The sequence below is a fragment of the Sebastes umbrosus genome, chromosome 19 (assembly GCF_015220745.1).
Source record: "Sebastes umbrosus isolate fSebUmb1 chromosome 19, fSebUmb1.pri, whole genome shotgun sequence".
NCBI classification, from domain to species: Eukaryota; Metazoa; Chordata; class Actinopteri; order Perciformes; family Sebastidae; genus Sebastes; species Sebastes umbrosus.
In genome coordinates, this window is record NC_051287.1 from 4,311,704 (window position 1) to 4,331,804 (window position 20,101).

General features: G+C 41.8%; 1 protein-coding gene across 6 annotated transcripts in view; it reads right to left on the minus strand.

The window, feature by feature from the left end:
- Window positions 1–1,181: 1,181 nt before the first annotated feature.
- Window positions 1,182–20,101, minus strand: part of LOC119478289 (netrin receptor UNC5D-like) — a 208,023-nt gene continuing 189,103 nt past the window's right edge. For 3 of the 6 annotated variants that reach the window (XM_037752926.1, XM_037752925.1, XM_037752924.1), the window contains exons 14-19: window positions 16,579–16,750; window positions 11,924–12,154; window positions 7,498–7,647; window positions 6,014–6,178; window positions 5,570–5,748; window positions 1,182–2,534 (exon numbers count right to left, since the gene is read on the minus strand). In XM_037752926.1, the coding sequence (XP_037608854.1) occupies window positions 2,336–2,534; window positions 5,570–5,748; window positions 6,014–6,178; window positions 7,498–7,647; window positions 11,924–12,154; window positions 16,579–16,750 (1,096 nt within the window). In that variant the 3' untranslated portion in view covers window positions 1,182–2,335. Of the gene's footprint in view, window positions 2,535–4,004; window positions 4,720–5,569; window positions 5,749–6,013; window positions 6,179–7,497; window positions 7,648–11,923; window positions 12,155–16,578; window positions 16,751–20,101 lie in introns of those variants that run through there. The other 3 variants (XR_005204413.1, XM_037752927.1, XM_037752928.1) reach the window with 3 other exon arrangements.

The window sequence follows — 20,101 nt, forward strand, 5'->3', positions numbered from 1 at the left end:
GGACATACCATGAAAAACTCACTTTTTCAGTGCTTGTGCTCATACATTTATGTATCTGGAGTGCCTACAAACTGTGAAATAAGACAACCCAGTCAGTTGTTTGTTGGCTGCCTAGATCAGAAAACATGTGATTCAACAAACCGTTCAGATTTGGCTCCCCTTCCTATGTCACATGCAGAGGCCAATCAGAGCAGACTGGGCTTTTTCAGGAGGGGCTCTTAAAGAGACAGGCGCTAAAACGGAGCGTTTCAGACAGAGGGTGAACTCAGGTATATTCAGACAGACAGTATGAGAAAAATGACACAAATGTTTTGAACATTGAAGCATGTAAACATGTTCTAGTAGAAACCCCAAACACAAGTATAAACCTGAAAATGAGCATGATATGTCCCCTTTAAGGTTTAGATCCTGCTGTAAGTGTTTCTAAGTCAGTTTCTTTCTTCCGGGTGTAAATGTATTCCAAGCTTTGGCCTTTTTTATACTGCGACCTTTCCAGCTGATAGCGGAGAATCTCCTTATCGAGGTTTGTCTGTACATGTGGTGTTCTTTGATCCATACAGATGGCTTGCTGATAGAGACTACACATTTGCGTCATTTCCAGTTTGATTATTTGGCAGTCATGGCTCAATGAAAACAGATTTTCAGGAGGACCTCAGACTATCGAATGACACACATATCTCAGAATATTTCCACGAATACACGAATTAACAGGAATTTCCTTTTCCACTGTAGAGCCAGCATGAGCACGTTTAGACCTGCATCCTTCTTTAGCAGGTTGAATATGAAACCGGGAGTCTTAGTAAATTAAAGGAACTGTTTGACATTTTGGGGAATTAGCTTTTGTGTCAAAATTTAGAGGAGAAGATTGTTACCATTGTCATTTGAGAGTGGTATCAATCTTCTCATCTAACTCTAGGTAGAAAAAGCGAATAGCTTATTTCCCAAAAAGGCAGCTCTTTAAGTACTTCTAAGGAGGAATGACAGCAGGATCTGCCATCCAAACTTAAGGAGTGCTTACATAGTTCTTCTACGTCTTTCAAAAAATTGGATTTTGTATTTAAATGTTTCATCTCTTTGCTGAAGACAGATTTACTGCAGCTGATTTCTCCACCGTACAGTATGTTGGGGCCTTTCAAGGATTGAATTCATGAAGTAGATGAAAAGAGAGAGCCAACACAGAGTTCAACACAAAGTCACTTTATCATGTTTAGGGGGCAGGTGGAGCGACTCCGGCTGGGAAAGAGATGGACAGAGGAGCGATGAGTGAGTGTCGCCTCCAAATAATGAAATCCAGGTATGATCCAAAAAAAAAAAAAAAGAAAAGGCAGCTCAAATCAAGCCACACATCAAATTCAAAAAAGTCCCAGAGGGCCTTGAAAGTACACACCACTTAACCAGCGCGGACAGTTTGCAGTGTATGTAGTGTTCCCACTGTCTGTCTGGTATGAAGTCACTTATCACACACATCAATTTTCCTACAAAAAGAACCAGAAGATGATGATTAGACATGAGGTGCACCTCGTTGCATTGTACATTGGGATAACTTATCCTCTTCTGCGGGCTTTGTTTTGTGTTCTGCTAGTGGGGTTGAAAACGTTCTACATGTGGGTGTTTCTTAAAATGATTGTTATCCATGTGATCGACGCCAATTTAGCACCGTTTATACAGTCATCTCTTACACAGCCGTACTTTTACTTTTAAATGCTAATCGGTGTCAGACTCTCTGACCCAAACTCCTGACACAAATAAATATTTCTTACTTCCTGTTTTTCTCCTCTAACTCCACCACCAACATTAGAGACACGCTGTAGAACAGAAAAAAAAGAAGCATTAGGGGATCTGGAGAATGAATGACAACAAAATGACATTACACTAAACATTTCTGACAGCCCAGAGGACTGTTTGAGGGCAAGTGCCAGCACATCCGATCCGGGGAAGGTCACAACACCAGCCTGATTGGCAGTCGGTCCAAAACACACTCCATCCTAAACATGGAGAGTCCTCCTCACGCGGATATCCATAATCCTTTGAATACAGGTTATCAAACCTGTCAGGTTGACATTTCTCAATCATAGGTGGGTGTGGGACGCTTATATTCCTTTAAATGTTTTGTCGGTGTCTCTCAATGACACTCTCTTGGTTGTTCCTCGTTGTTCCCGTCTGTCTGTATGTGCTATTTGGTTTAGCAGAGGTGTTCCTTTAGTAACAGTCCAAAACTGAGTTTCCCTGCTGTCCTCTTTGCGTCTCCTCCTCCTCCTCTTCACCATAGGTTAGCTAGTACACCTGATCATCAGTGTTCATGCAGTAAAGGTTCATCATTGTTTTGATCTGCCGTCTACCCAAGTTTAGTGAATTCTGAGTCCCGTTCTTCTCTGCTGCAGCCAAGAGTGGCGGTCCTTGGGGACTGGACCTTGCCGATTTCCTCAAGGGCACTGGCCAGAGAGTCCAGGTCCCCCGAGTCCTGGTGCTGGGCTTCCCACAGACTCAGAATCACTGACGATGGGCTCTCCTGACATGCAAAGTAGCACAGGTTCCTACAGGCCAAGGGGGGAAACGGAATATTATATTAGAGTAGATCACGAGGCAAGGAGTAATTGCTGGGAACAAATGAGTGCCATTTAATAGTGGTTCAGCAGTGAAGTGATTGCCTTGCACTAATTATGATAAGAAGGCCAATGCAAAGACATTTAAAGGGCTACTGCAGTGATTTAAACTTCCATATACTTGGGGGACTCATGAGGGACAGATTACAAAAAAGAGGAATGAGCAAAATGAAAGCAGCACATAGTCCCTACTAGTAGGGGTCAAACTCCAACACACTGGAGCCTACATTTCCCATAATACAACTCAATAGAGCAGGGGTGTCAAACTCATTTTAGTGCATGGGCCACATACATCCCAATTTGATCACAAGTGAGCATAATAACCTGTAAATAACACCTCCCAGTTGTTCCCTTTCCTTTAGTGTAAAGAAGTACATTCTGAAAACGTTCCCAATTAATGAACAGTACATTTATAAAACAGATGAACAGCCTGAGATGTCTCTCTGATCTATTGGCTACAACTAAAGGCCCAGACACACCAAACCGACATCACCGCCCTTGTCTTGGGCAAAAAGCTGCACTTGAACACACCGCAAAGACTACAGCCGACGGCCGACTACCACGTATGTTCTGCTCCTGCGTGAGATGAAATAACTCTCCACACCAGCAGGTAGCGGTAGTCTGTATTCGTCATTCAAAAAGAGACAGAGGACTGCAGATATACATGATACATTGATATGATACGTACATGAAACAAAGCAGCGTTTGCCGACCATTTTCACACTACTCTCACTCACCACTTGGCTTCATTCCAGATGGATATGTCGTTGATCAGATGAGATGAAGATGAAAAATGAGAAGAGCCTTCTATGTTTTTCCTCTTGACTTTACTCGTTGGCTTGCTTTCCTCACTTCCGTTTCTCTTCTCGTACACTGATTCGCTTAAGCTGAACAGCCAATCAGAGCGATTCAACATGCTGAATCGGCTGAAAAACCTCAGACGCGGGCAGACTAGAGCCGACGGTGCAGGACACACCGCAAAAACTAGACCGACAGACGCTTACCGACGGCCCGAAACTGTCCGACAGTCGGCTTGGTGTGTCAGGGTTCTTAAAAACAGACTGCTGTTTCCTCAAACCTGAAAATAATTGATGTGTCTTCTCTGTTCTCAGTTGCCCTTGCATGTTCTTGTATTTTTCGTCTCTGAGTCTTTGATTAGACCTTTTCATTTCTTTCAGATTCCCCACTCCGAGTTTGTAATGCAGGCTTTCTGTTTTAAAATTTTAAGCAAAGAGTATAGAAGCAAAGAGACAAAACTCTGATGTTTTTTGACAACAGCAGCTGCTGAAAATGCTTATTATATTTATAATATTTTATTGTTGAACACAGGCCATTTCGATAGAATAGAAATAATTTTGTTTTACTTTTGTACGGCACTTTGTAGGCGGACGTTTTACTGATGTCTGGTAGTCGCTTTCAGTCCAAAATGGCGGAAGCGTAGCTCTGCTGCTGAGCACTGATGTTGTAATGGAACGAACAATTGACTTTCACTTCTTGGCAATACTATACGTTCTTTGTTTTAAGTCTCAACCCAAACAGAGATAACCCTGATGACATGACATGTGTCATATTGGGGGTGTGCCCCTTTAAAGTTCAGTGTAGACTCATTTTGAGTGTGTGGGTTGTTGCCTCTCTTATATACGTAAAAGAAGATATTTTACCTTTTTTGAAATATAGTAATTCTCAAATTCCTAGCTTACTTGTTGTCATAGTAAAAGATAACTAATATTTAATAAAAATGTTTTACTTTGTGGCTGACTGTACAGAAATCTGACCGTTAGTCTGTCAGTAAAAGTCAACGAAGATCAAGTAAACTGGTTTGTCTTAAGGTCAACAACAGTAAGGGTACAGTAACATTCAGTTACAGTCTGTAGTGTGAACATATACATTGATTTTCTCCCCGTGCTGCTGCTGCTGTTATAACGCCTCTCCAACAGAGTGCACTGTTTCATTACAATGGGCAATGGGATTTCCTTTGTTGCCTTCTACCCTCTTTTTCCTCTCTATCCTCCTCGGCGTGATGATGTTCCCACACATTCAGAGCAAATAATGACAGAAATCTGCTTAACTAGGTAGAGACATTCCCATTACATGCTTCTTGGTGTGTTCGACCGGGCTGAAAAGAAAAAAAAAACGTTGAAATCCTTTCCCGTTCCTCGGTCACAGATGTTTGTTTTCAGACTAAGTGGAATTCCTTAATCACATAGTTTCAGTCACAGTTTCTTATTTAACTTTTCCCTCTCATGTTTCTCCAACTGGCAAGAAAGAGAAGATAGTACTTTTTTCTTCTTCTCCCGCAAGTGCTCCGTGGAGCTGACTGCACAGATCTAATCTTCATCTTGATTATTGACTTCTCTTCTGAAGCACAAATCGAGATCAACCCTTTCCAAACAACTAAAATCCTCCTACAGCCTACGCAAATACTGACCTGGCACAACCTCCAGAAAAGTTTAGCGGGAACGCATGCAGAGATGCTGCTAATGAAGAGTGCTAACATGAACACATTTTCTTGCCAGAGGCTGGCCTGTCAGCGCTCTCAGACCTTCCTTCTTATTTCTGCAAAACACGGCATCTTCTCTCCGGTTATTCTGACTGAGCTAAAGTTGGCCCTTACATCTCCCCCCTCTCCCGCTTTCTCTCTCTCTCTCTCTCTGCATGTGCATGTGTTTCTAGATCTATAATGAAATCAGCAGTGTGGCGTGTTACTGAAGGCTGCTTGGTGATGGCAGATTAAGGCTGACACGGTGCCTAAATTCCAGATTAAAAATAGTATTCAAAGTGGGAATCGACGTTTACACAGAGGAGAGGCCAGGACACGGAGCATTTCTGCTTTCTATTCATCGTTCTGTAATTACGCCTGAACAAAACTCATTCATACATCGGAGCTTGTGCGACTCATCGAGAGGTAAACGACAAACAATATAGAATGAAAATATAGAGCGCTATTACTCTGACACCTTTGATACCTGTCTATATGGAGCTTCTGAGCCAAGAGCTGCCAGTCCTTCCCCTTGGCGTTAGCGGTGTCGAAGGTGGCGCTGATCCGCTGACGGATGGACAGTGGGATTTTAAAGGCCCTTGACCCTGTCTGGGAGGTGATGGTACAGTCTGACTGAGTGAAAAAGGGAACCACTCCCTTTTCGCTCTAGCAGCAAGAAGAAGAAAAGAAAGGAAGAGGTGTCAGGGCGATTTTGACGCCGCAGCTGAAATTCTCAATATGAAGGCAAGGACAAGGACTTATCAAGACAATTTGCAATCTATACATGAAAAGCTCCCTGAGAGGCTCATTAAGCAAGCCCTTAAATCAAATCAAGAGTTATTCAGTGTAATAAAAGAGCCTATTAGCAAGCCGCTTGACTGCCCACTCAGCGAGGACACGCTGTCTTGTTTCCACGTGCGCCGCTACTCACCTCCACCACGGACGTGTAGACCTGGAGGATCTGCTCCTCGCCTTTGACCTGGCGGATGCCGATCTTGCAGGAGAGCTGGGACGAGGAGTGGCTGTATCGCTCCAGAGAGAAGGCACACTGCAGGGGACGCTGGTTACTGGCCCACACCTGAGAAAAGGAGAACTCCTGCAGGGCGAGGACACCGGTGGACAGCGGGGCGGGGAGGACGATGGAAGGATTAGACTACATCAAATCAAAGAGATTATTTGAGTCCTGCTTTTTCACCCATTTACAGTATGAGTGGCATCTTTAGTTACCTAATCAAGCAGTTTACAAATCAGACAGAACACTAAAAGGCATTTAGAGCCCAAAGGGACGAAAATATATCTGCTAACATCTGAAAGAGCTGCAGTCATTAGTGCAAAAATGTAATAAATTATACATTATGTTACAGACTGTTGCCTGGGAGAAATAAATTACTTTATATTACTTTTGCATTATAACCAACAGTGTGGCTAGTATTACATGCAAGCATTATGTCAATAAATACGCCAGACCTAAGCCCACATCATTAGCAGAAATGACATAAAATAATCCTCTGAAGATTTTTTTTAGTAGTCGTAGACTTAGACTTTCCATTGCCATATTTACCACTTTCTTTTCCTGTTATGTTTTCTTTTCTGATAATATACTTGTAACTGCTAATCTGTTAGATCTGGAACTGTAACGTGATTATGGAATTAGGACAGAGATGCCTTCATTTACCCAGTTTGTGCTGCATTTTCCCCCCAACAGTGGCGGCTGAAAAACTTAAAAAGTAACAGAGCTTTTGCAGTAAATGGAATCTAAAAGGCCAATTTTCACTTCCATTACTAACTACTGAGTGACCCAGACAGTGGCGCAGTGAGAACAGGTCAAAAACAGTGTTTTACGGATGAATCATCCTCTCTTCAGATCCATCAGACGGGAGGATGGCTACTTGTAAAAGCCTCCTTTAGTCAAAAGTGCTGTCTGAATGAAAGCCTACAGTCATCTTCCCTGTAGGACCCTCACATAGCGGCTCTTCCCTCTCCAGGAAGACCTTGTTGGCATTCTGGACGCACTACGGTGGGCTAATTCTGCTAATAGGATGTCACTGGTGGGATAAACATCACAGGGCAGAGCAGAACATGCAGCATGTAGACCCCTAGGAAGATAACTGGGAGTGTGTGCGCCTGCCTGGCAGTCATAATTAATTTCGTAAGGGTGTGTGTGTGTGTGTGTGGGTGAGATAGCCGGCCTCAGTGATCTCCTGCTGTGCCCTTGCTGCTGTCCTTCTGCTTTGATGTGACCAAGTAAGAAACAGCGAAAGTAGTCGAGGAGAGAGTTATAATGGGGGAACAGAGGAAGCTGAGGAAGATGAAGGTGCACAGCTTTTCTCTGTGAGTGGAGCTCGGTTTACATTAGAAGCGAGATACAGTGAAACATGCTTAAATCCCTTAAACTCACAGTTATAAACTGCTTACCTGGCAGGTGGTGAAAGGCTTGATGCTCCAGAGTAACTGTGGGACGTCCTGGATGGACACCTGGAGGCTGAAAGTGTTCCCTCGGAACAGCATCATTTTGGGCTCCTCCAGCAGCCGCCCGCCCCTGCTGCGCTCGCCAACCGCCACCTCCTGATAACAAAAAGTTGGGTTGTTTTGTTCAGTGGGGCAGGGCGGGGGTTAGGGAAGTGGAGAAAAAAGGTTTTCTATGGTTGATAGACTCAGTGCACCAAGCCAGGACTCAGGTACAGCTCACAGCTTTTTATATATAACACAATGTCTCTGTTGAGATTTATAATAAACCTAGATCCTCACACAGGAAACACACACAGACACATCTGAGACTCGTTGCAATGGTTAATGTATTAGTTGATTAATCAAATTAATCAACTATTTTGCCAGCAAATCAATCATTTTAAGCGAGGGGAATTGTTGTGCAGGAGATGCAGCACAATGTAGAAAAGTGCAAATATATAGAGACCAAAAATAAACAAGAAAGATCTTCAGTGAGGTGCAAAAATCAAATGTACACAATTAAAAAAAAATGTCAACAGGTTGTAAACAGGTTAATGGAGAGTGTCATAAATATAACTGGTTACCAGTAAGAATGCAGAGCATTACACATTCATTAAAAAACTGAATTTGGGTTTTGGAGTGTTGGTCGAACAAAACGAGCACTTTGTAGATGTCACCTTGGAGTTTAGGAAACTGTGATGGCCATTTGTCACTATTTTCTGACATTTCATAGACCACATTATTTATTCATTAATTAAGAAAAGAAACAGCAGAGTCATTGTTAAGGGAAATAATCATTAGTTACAGCCCTAATTTTGCAAATTCAGTGGCTGTATACTGTGTTGTAGCACTCAAGACCGGTCTCAAGACCACTTTTTGAAGGTCTCATCTCAGAATCAACCGCATTTTTACTCAGTCTTGTCTCGGTCTCAGACAAAGAGGATTTTATTTCAAGACCGGTCAAGACCGCAAATGCGGCGTTATGACTAAATTGCCTGTTTATTGTTTGATGTATTAGTAAACATCATTACTGTGATTGCTCAGAAAACAAAGGAAAAATACCACAAAAATTCACCTCTGCAGTGCCTTTTGATTTTATTATCAAGATATTTCTCAAAGAGGTGGATACATTTTCATTTGTTTTCTGTGGTTGTTTTTATGGGAATGTGGACTAGCACTGGTCTGGTCTTGGTTTTGTCTCGGTCTCGGTACACTCTGGTCTTGGTCCTGACCTGGTCTCGGTTTAGGGGGTCTTGATTACAACACAGCCTGTCTAGGAACCAAAACTTCCTTTTCTGAAAACCTGTTTCCGAAATGTAACCGTTTCATTACATCCAGATGCAAAAAAAGGGAAAGAAATGTAACACAAACATGAATGTATGGCCTAAAAACGACAAAAAAACAAAAACAGAATGCAATTACCCACTAGAAGCTTTAGTAATTGTTTCTGTTGGGTTTTAAGTTCCGTGTGTCTTGCTTTTGCACCCTGGAAGCCTCAACTTTTATACGTCGGTGATCTTTGTACATTTACATACTCAACACTTATACTTCAGATCTGATTCTGTACACATCTACATGCAACTCACCTACACGGATCCCTGCCGTTAACCTGTTTATATTTTTATGATCCACACTGTTAACCTGATTTTGGCATTGTAAGTATTGTATATATTTTGAATTTGCACCTTATTGTAGTCTCAAACTTTTATATTTGCACTCTTCCCACTTTGTATTGCTGCAGAGCAATTTCCCTCGGGATAAATTCTTCATTCTTCATCTTATCTTATCTTATTTGGAGAGGCCATGATGTAAAATATATAAACTCTAAATGAAAAATAAAAGCAGAGTGGCATTTTTAAGCTTCAAAATGCTTCCACAGTGATCGGCCCCTGAGAGTTAAGCTCAACAACGGCCCCCCCAAGAGCCGCCGCTGCACACAACACGTAGCCAGACCCCAAACGGATGAAACCGACACACTGCGTGAGTGGCAACAAAAATCAGATAAAGAAAGCAGCCTGGATTGTTAGTCAAACATATTGGTTTTACACAAAGACGAGACATAAACAGAGAAAAAATCAAGTCTTTTGTCAATATTATACTTTTTTGCCTTCCTGCTTTGTGATATTGTAATTTTTCCGAATCTATGGAGAACAATAACATCGTTGTGCATGTGTTTTTATGTACTTGCATGTTTGTGTTTACATTTGGGATCTTGCAGGGAGGGGTTGGAGGGGGTGTGTGAGTCCGCTATGCATGGTGCGTTTCCTCTCAGACAGAGAAAGAGAAGAGGGAATGCAAAGCTCACTGGCTGTCTTGAACCTGATCAATTCCTGCTTCAAGCTCACGGGGGAAATTAATTGTCGTATGAAGCACAAACAAAAGCCAACAAACAAACAAAAAACAGAACAAATAACCATTTCTGACTGATGGAGAGGTGGGGGTGAACTGCCTCTTGGCGCCTACATCCTATTTCTCTTTGTTCACATGCAATTCTACTTCTTGAATGAAGCCAAAAGTGAAGTAAGGCCAGTGGCTATACGAGGGACAATTATCAGCTCTACTTCAGAAAGACTGTGTGTGTGTGTGTTTAATTAAGATAGGAGACCAATTAGCCTTGTAAAGAAAAGAACATTTTGGCTGCTTGAACAGAAAGATGTGTGTTTGTGTTTTTGACGCTGCAAGGAGAAGGGCAAACTTTCCACAAAACGCCATTCAGGAGCACAGTGACGAACCGGCGCTGCATCGGAGAATGTGTCTCATTTAAGCGTGTTTAAATACTTGTCACATGGAATGCAATGCTGGAACACATTTAATTAACAGAGAGCAAATTAAATTACGCAAAGAAAGGGCAGAGAAGCAACCTTGGAGCATCTGTTGTCTTTGTAATTAAAAGTCCCTCTTTGTCTCCTAGTCATCAAGCATCTCCCAGTGGCAATGTTACTGAACAGGCAGATCTTCAGTGGAGCACAAAAAAACCCAGACAGCAATTCTCCCAGGCAAAGCCGGCAACCACGACGACCAAACACTTGCAATTTAAATTTCTTATATCATATATTTATATCATATTAGCATTTGCTTGGAAATATTAACATTTTTAGCCACACTAGTGGACCGAAATATCTCAAGAACTATTAAAAGGATTGCCGTGAAATCTGGTTCAGACATTCACGTCCTGCTCAGGATGAATTGTATTAACATTGATGATCCCTTAAAGGGGACATATCCTGCTCATTTTCAGGTTCATACTTGTATTTGGGGTTTCTACTAGAACATGTTTACATGCTTTAATGTTCAAACAACACATTATTTTTCTCATACTGTCTGTCTGAATATACTTGTAGTCATGCTCTATCAGAAATGCTCCGTTTTAGTGCATTTCAACAGAATGGCAACGGAATTACGTTGCTAGGAAACAGCTTGGTTCCGTCTATGTTTACTTCCTGTCAGCTGATGTCATTCACATACACTGCAACAGGAAATAAACTGGGACACGTTTAGAATGTTTACGTTTAAAACTGTGAAATTGTCTAAATATTGTAGATTTGTGACATCACAAATGTACAGAAAACCTGACGGCTTGTTTCAAATGCACAGTTTCTGAATACGGGCTTTGTGTATTTTTTCTGTGGATTGAACGTTTTGATACTTTCACAGTATTTATATGCACTTAAACCTGCTTTATAATGTAAAAGACCTGAAAATCTCACTTTTTACAATATGAGACCTTTAACTTTTAATCTAGCGTCATCATCAGGTTTTCTGTTTTTAGTGCTAAATGGTAAACCTAGTACATCTAGAAAGTTTGACCATATTACACAAGTTTTAGCTTCCCTTCATTGGCTACCTATACATGTCAGGTCAGAATTTAAGGTGCTTCTGATGACTTACAACATTTTAAATGGACACACACCCCTTCCTACCTTTCCTATCATACCCCCTTCCCCTGGAATAACCTCTCTATGGACATCAGACAGTCTGATTCTGTTGAGGCCTTTAAATCCAAACTCAAAACTTATCTTTTTGCCTTGACTTTCATTATCTGGCTGGAGGGTCGGTCTCAGTCTCAATGTATTATTTAAGCCTAGAAGTCCTGCCAAAGAGAATAATAGTAACTTTCTGAAAGCTACTTCCCTCCCACCACCGTTGAAGGAGTTTGTTTGGGGAGTTTTTCCTTATCTGAAGCGAGGGTCGAAATGGGTCTCGTATGCTGTACAGATTGTAAAGCCCCCTTAGGCAAATTTGGATATTGGGCCATATAAATAAAATTGACTCGATATGACCTACAATGTATACATGATATAATTTTGACAAGACAAAACAATTACATTCCAAGCAAACAACTTTCTCAAACAATTGAATCGTTCCTGGTTTCCTTTTCTATCTTCACTCGTACCTGAAATGCATGTGGCGTGTCGTCCACACAGTAGACCCTGAGGGTGAAGCCCAGGGAGTTGCTGGTGTCCGGACTACCAAACACAGCCAGCCTCAGCCGCTTGGCCGCCTCCTGGTTCAGCGGCTCCCCCACCAGCGCGTAGCGACCCGGATGCTCCAGCAGCACATGGCACCTCTGGGTCTCCAGCAGACAGTAGCAGGACGCGCTTTCCTCGTCCACGGACATCACTTCCTTTGGAGGGGAGGATCACGAGAGAGCAGATTTAGTTTCAGATGCATTAAGCACACATATTCTGAGCCATTAGTTCATTTCAGGGTAAATCGTGAGCTCAATAATGGAATCTCGCTGATGATTTTTGTTTTGTTTTGAGGATTATGAGGATTCAGCACCTATCTACACACAGTGGCGCTGAGAATACTGATTCATGATTATTAACATTTCAATTACTGCCAGGAATCTGTTTGCAGAGGTAGAAAGAGGCTTTAACTTAACCACCAAACTGCAAGCTGAACCCAATTCAGCCAGTGTTATGTGAGTAACACTAAGGGCAGAAACATGGTCCTGCAAGTACACGAATGCTAATGACAACGCCGGGCCCAGCTGGCACAAACACGCGACCCCGGTTAACATACTCAATATGCGCTCCGATGGTGGTAACAAACGTCGGTCCACAAAAAGGCGATATATAGAGCTAATCAGAGCGTTTCCATGACCTCAGTAGTAAACAAACATGGTGTCTGTGGAGGAACCTGTACTGCTGGACTTACAGCACAGAAGGAAGAGAAAAATAAAACAGAGACGATGGGACGTGTGTCTGAATAAAGAGGTGAAAATGTGTCAGAAATAAATAATAAATGTTCAGCTAGAGCTCCATCAAACTGGTCAGCCGTGGCTGTGCTGAGCATAGATTGTATATAAGAAGTGGAAATAGTCACTGTGACTTCACCCATTGGTTTGTGGACTGCCGTTTTGAAGCCTTGAGGTTGGCATATTGGTATTTGTCCGTCGCCATCTCGTTTTTTTGCAACCAGAAGTGACACAAGAGGGAGGAGCAAAGTACAACTGAACACTGAATAAGACATTTTTTGGCGACCAAAAAGGTTATAATTAACTTTCACAAACTGAAAATACACTGTGAAAGAGTTAAAGACGAAAACATGGACAACTCCAAGACTGGACAATACCGTGGTAGCAATCTCTCAATCACAAGGTAGCCACGCCCCTAAATGTTTTATTTGACTCTAAATGGGACCATAATTTACTACATGAACATCATGCTGTATTGAAGAAGACTTGAAACTAGCGATTGAGACCATAAACTCATGTTTACGATGTTTACTGAGGTAACAAATCAAGTGAGAAGTAGACTCATTTTCTCATAGACTTCTATACAATCAGACTTCTTTTTGCAACCAGAGGAGTCGCCCCCTGCTGGCTGTTAGAAAGAATGCAAGTTTAAGGCACTTCAGCATTGGCTGCACTTCTCAGACTCGGAGGTAGCCGCCTGGTTCTGAGCAGAAGTGAAGCCAAACAGAAGCTTTCTCTTGCTGTTTCAGCGTCCTGAGCTGCAACACTTCGAGCTATGCAAGATCGAAGCGTTTGCATTCTTGCGTGGTCCATGTTTCTGCCCTAATCGTTGCACATATGATTGACTGAGCAAGATGTATTATTCTATCTATTAACTTATTACCTACACAAAAGCATAAAAATGTCAACATGCTATGGAACAAGCCATGAGAGCAGCATTTTAAGTTCAAGACGTGACTGTTATTAAGACACTTCACCGACTATAAACTGGAAACATTCCCTCATACACTGACTCAGGATCAGGAACTGTGCAAAAGCTGAACGCGGGCCAAATGAATAACGACACATCAACTAAACAGATGGGGATACAGTAACACTGACAAAACGGATTAGCGGGGTGCAGTTGTATCCGATGGCCAATTGCTCCTCATCTTGTGCTCAATCCTCCCTAAATCACCTCTGAAACATAACTGTGACCCACAGGTCCCCTCTGCATATGGCCTGGCTGAGCCATATTAAGCAATGCAGGGTAATTTAGTGGCCCACAGCTTCCTAAACCTGCCCCATTAGCGCTGCAGCAGACATGAAGGATCTCCACTACATAGCTCATCCCCGCCAGGCAGCCGGGGAGAAATGATGGAGTCAAACTCTAGCGGTACAAAAGTGCAAGCTTTAATGGGAATGGCACTGAGAGGCAGACGGAGCGAGGGAGAAGGGAAGAGAGACAGACAGAGGGGGAGAGAGACCTCCATCTCACATTATAGTACTAATTCCAGAGATTAGGTTTTGAGTAAGCATCCTTCCTGAGATAAAGGGCTCATTATTTCTCAGTGACAGAGACGGGTCACGCCGTTACATTTTCTTGGAGAACATCTCCTCTGAACCCGTCTGTCTCTTTCTTCTCAGCCCGACTCTCTCTCTCTCTCTCCTTTCCTATGGCATATAGCTACCCTCAGTGATGTGCCTTTTGATAGCTCCCTTTTGTGCAACACGTCTGCTGGCAAATCACGTCTGTGTAAATGTCATGGAGAGTGAAAGGCCCAGGCTGGGGAGAGAGAGAGCCACGGGCCCCCCAAGGTCATGCAAACCCGGTGGCTCCGGGGTCACTCTGCCTCGATGAGGTCCCCGATGCTTTTTGATGAGGTTAGTTAAACATTAAAAGAGCATCTCAGATATGTCTACTCCGCCGAGGCGGCACAAGAAAATGGATAGAGGGTGTTTGGATTGAAGTCAGCAGTCTGAACAAGTCTCTGCGAGACTGTGAAGTAGCTCTACAGGACAGAGTTGAAGGACTTCTCAGAGGTGTTATTTTACTGAAAGAGCTTGATGTGGGAAAAGAAACCTCACAGTAGCAATCACAGAAGTAGCACTGTGCTGTGTCTAGAGCAATGGAATATTTTAAAAAGCACACTTGCCAGTTTTTATTTTTTTTGTAACTGTTCTTGACCTCTTTCTTCTGTTTTTTAATGAGTAGCTGTTGCGGATGAATTACCATTGTTTCTATGTTTTAGTCATTATACTGCATGTCTCTGTCTTTTATCTCTGGCTACAACTCACTCACTGTTGCAAGGAGGTAGTCATTTGTTTGATGGTCATTTGATGTTTATTTGATTTCCAGTGTAATTTTTGGGAAATAAAAGCAGATTTTTGCATGCAGTATATTTTCACCTATTCTAAAAACAATGTGTTTGAATATTTCTGCATACTTTGGTGTCCTTAAACAGTCTTGGAATTGCATAAATTGGACATGACTGTAAAGCTGAGGCTCTTGTGGATCCAATGAGCCCAACTGTATTCATGTGTGATGACGTTAGTCCCCATAGTAGCCATTTCACATAGTGAGACCATTTTTTGAAACTTAACCTCACTGTATAAATTGACCTGTGGTGACCTCTAGGATAATCACAGCCTCATGAAACTTTACAGCCACAAACTACAGACCTAGAGCATTCAGAACATTCTAGCTTTCCTAGCTAGATTGACAATAAGGGGATTTTCTGAGCAGTTTCCAGAACAGAAGTGCTCGCCATCCGATCGCCGAAAAATGCAATTCTTGCAGAAATCTCCAAAAGTTTTTGAACCAAATCACAGCATGTCTTTTTCTATGGTGTTCCACAAGGTCTTGGTGTCTTGATGTGGTATTTTGGAGGGATTATTGATCATTTGGTGGTAAAAAAATTGTATAAATTTAGCACCAAATGTGTGTAACAAATGTTATCAATCCCAAAAGTAAGTGAGGATGGGAATGGCCATCATATACTTCCATCATAATGTTCTTCTTAGCCTTTATGTACTTTCAAAATGTATTTTAATTAATTCATTAATTATTTCTTATTTATGACTCGAAGCTGCATCTCAAATTAATCTTCAGGTTCCCAGCTTTCAGATGATGTACACCACTTCTATGTGACATCTACTGTTGACCTGCTATCTCCCCCTAAAGATCCCCCGAAGACAGATATGGGTCTACTGTATGGTAAAGAGGGGTGAAGTGGAAAAGGTTAAGATGAAATTAATAATGTTAAAGTAGCTGGATGTATTTGGTGGATGGTATTTTCTGCAGTTCATATGAATCCAAATTTAAATCAGTCACGGTGTTCCCAGAATAATAATCACTTTCCAGAATAATTGAGATGAATCCATATAATAAACAACAAAAGACAAACAGCAGTATGGACACACATTCTCTCCTCCTAATGTAAATCATGCTTGTTGTGTTTTGTTTTATGAGCAGCTGCAATGCAGAATTCACAGATTCATGAAAGAGTAATGCTTCGAAATACCATTATCATTAAACTGGCAGAAAAGAAATGAACGTTTCAATGACTAATAGCCTTCATTTGCATTTGGTCTGACATTTTCTTTTGGATGTATGACAGCATGAGGTAGAGCTTGAAAGGCTGAATTTTATGCAGAATGACGAATCTGAGCTGGCAACCCTGAAATCGGCTCCGTGCTTGCATGACTACACTGCAGGACGAACACTTTCATCAAAGTAAGTGGTAGCAGGTCTATCAGATGGTTTTGATATTCTGGGCGCTGGTGAAAGTTTGTGTGTTTGCACTGATGTTGCAGCAGAGAATTTGGACCTGATAGCTCCAGCTGGAGTTTTAATAGAAATTGCTCACCTCCCACTTGTTGTCCTGCATCTGTCTCTTTAGCCGGATGGTCCAATTATCGGCAGCCACCTCCGCACAATGGGCTATGGTCATGGCGATGGGACAGGACAGGTCGAGGCCTGGTGGGCCGTACGTGACTGCGGGGCTCAAGAAGATCTCTGGCCCGTCCTCGGACACAGTACTGCACACACAGAGGTTCAATAAAGACACATATTAAAACAACAATCATCACATTAACACAAACATTTATGATAAAAATTAATTTATATTTCTCTAGAAATTGTCCATATTTAATCGTGATTAATCACAAATTAATCATACATTTTTTATCGGTGCAAAAATGTATTTTTCAAGTATTTATTACTCTTATCAACATGGGAGTTGGCAAATATGCTTAAACTATGCAAATATATGTATATATTTATTATCGGAAATCCATTAACAACACAAAACAATGACGAATATTGTCCAGAAACCCTCACAGGTACTACATTTAGCATAAAACAATATGCTCAAATCATAACATGGCAAACTGCAGCCCAACAGGCAACAACAGCTGTCAGTGTGTCAGTGTGCTGACTTGACTATGACTTGCCCCAAACTGCATGTGATTATCATAAAGTGGGCATGTCTGTAAAGGGGAGACTCGTGGGTACCCAAAGAACCCATTTTCATTCATATATCTTGAGGTCAGAGGTCAAAGGACCCCTTTGAAAATGACCATGCCAGTTTTTCCTCGCCAAAATGTAGCGTAAGTATGGAGCGTTATTTTGCCTCCTTCGCGACACGCTAGTATGACATGTTTGGTGGATGGATTTCTTAGGTTTTGTAGTTTCATATGATGCCAGTATCTTCACTCTAGCTTTAAAACTGAGTCTGCTACAACCTAAAAATCACAAGTTGCATTAATGAGATAAGTAATTAGTGGCGTTAAATCAAATTTGCGTTAATGCGTTGTTCTCACGCTAACTTTGACAGCCCTAGAATGAATCATTTTTAAAAATTTGACGGGTCCAAAATGAATGTTTTGTTTATCTGACGTTCAGATCCCACTTCTAACAAGACTTGAGAGCCAATAGTAAAACAACGTTGGTATCATGTGGTGTCTCTGGGTCGTCACTGATGAGTGCCTGGCAACCACCTGTTGTGAAGTGAATGCAGTGGAACGGAGGAGGGAGAATGTCACATCTAGTGGCTTAATGTTATCAATGTTATCAATAGCACCTTTAAATAGACCAGAAAAAGGCTTTAAGACAGTATGAAAATGAAGACATGAACATCACAACTAATGAATCACTGCTTCAACAGGAATTCAGATAGCAGAGTGTGACCCCTGCCTATGAACAAAGTAAACTCAAATCCCTGGACACTCATAATGAATCAATCCCTGACTAGCTGACACGCAGACACACAGATAGAGGAAGATTAAAGCACCAAGACTAATGGACAGTGGGGCTAGGGAGGACAGGCTTTAGCACACAGCGTGTAAGCTTGGTGGGTCGATGGAGCTTATGAAGCCTGCTCTGGCCGGTCTGGTGACAGATTAGCTGGGCCAAGCTGCTCTTGGCCAGCGGCCCAATCTTGGCTCGAAGCCCTGAAGACTGAGAGCAATCAATGGGACCACCATCAGTCATGCAGCTGGCCCGGCTGGACACTTCACATATACAGGACACGATGTTGGTGCTGTTGTCGCTGGAGCAGCATGGATATTTCTCAACATCATTAATGCGACTGCAGCAGGGACAGATCCCCGACATGCAGGCACAGATGCATCACAAATAGGGCAGTCCTCGACCGAAGAAAGTCGACTAACACTCATATGATATTCTAGACTAATTGATCAGTTGATTTAATCGACAGATCTGTAAAACTTAGCTTCGATACAAGGAATCACACATAAGCACCACTTCAAATCTACCAGAGATGTGCTCCTAAGATTCATGAAAAATAAATAATTCAGCATGAAAAAGGCATAAAAAAGTGACAAATCGACTAAAGAAATCTTAGTAGACTAAGACCAAAACGACACATGAACACTGCACCTGACTCCGTAAGATAACCAAGTCAATAACTGTGTCCCAATTCCATTCTAATTCCCCAATAAATCATTTTGATTAATTAGGAATTAATCAATTGACTGTCACTATTTCCTAGAGCCAAATGTGACATTTACAGATGTCTTGTTTTGTCCATCCAGCAGTCCAGAAATCAAAAGATATCCAGTGTACAGTGATTTGTAGCAAATCCTCATTTGAGAAGCCGGAACCAGGGCTGTAGTACCTTGAGTCCGGTCTCAGTCTCAAGACCCTGTTGCCTATTATGGTCTATGGACTCGGTCTTGACTCGGACTCGATTGGACCTGGACTTGGACTTGATTAAGTTGGTCTTGACTACTGCCCTGGCTGGAACCAACAAATGTTTGGCATTTTTACTTGAAAAATGACTGAAACAATTAATCGTTCATTAAAATAGTTGCTGATTTATTTTCTTTCGACCGACTTATTGATTAATTGGCTAATTGTTTCAGCTCAAACTATTACTGTAGTTCAGTGGTTCTCAAAATTGATTTCACCACGTACCACCTCAGAATACCACCATTATGACCTGGGGGGCCACAAGAGAAACCCAGATTGTTGCCGGGGGCCAAACTAATTCTGTCAGACCTAACCTCTATTGTACACAGTACTGCACTGTACTTTGTTATTGTCATCTAAAGTGGTTGTTTGTATAAAAACACACAGTTCAAATGATTATGCTTATTTAAATATTTGCTTTGATTAAATAAATCTTGGCAAGCTGCTTAGAGCTAGTGTTGGGAAGTTAAACAGCTCATATTTCCCTCTCTAATATCTATTTTAAATTGATGTGAAAACATCTTTTTATTTTATTTCTGATAAAAAAAATATTCAAGTTTCTCACCAAAACTATTTTTATCATGATAATGTTGTAATTTACCTTCGCCCAATAGTAATTTTTACTGAGCCGACTTTGAACGTCTCATAACAATAACTCAATGGCACCTCCTTTAACGTTTGTATCTCCGGTATTTAGCCAGTCAGGACTGCGCTGCCCACCGGCTGCTAACAGCTAACGTTACTAACTCTACTCCTGCTGATTTCAACACAGATTTGTTCACAGTGTAGCATTATCAGGGAAAATAGGGTGCGCCCCCTCAGGTTTAGTAGCGCCATGCTGTTGAGGGCTTTTTTTTCTCTTCACCGTGGCTCCGTTCCCAAACAAACTGAAACATTATACAGCGTCAATACAGTGGAGTCGATAGATATTCCCCCGCGTACCACTAGAGAGAGCACGCGTACCACCAGTGCTTCCAGTACTTGCCTGTTTTAGTACTGTTATTTTTTAAATTTTCAAATTAAGAAACGACTACTGAAGCAGGATTTTCTAGTAGCAACAATATACCTGTAAGATGAATATCTAATGTTTTTATGAATAAGATGGAGGTGGGAAGGTGAGGTGTGATGTATGAGCCTGTATACTGAGAGGGTAGCGTTCCCACGCAGCAAAACGTGTT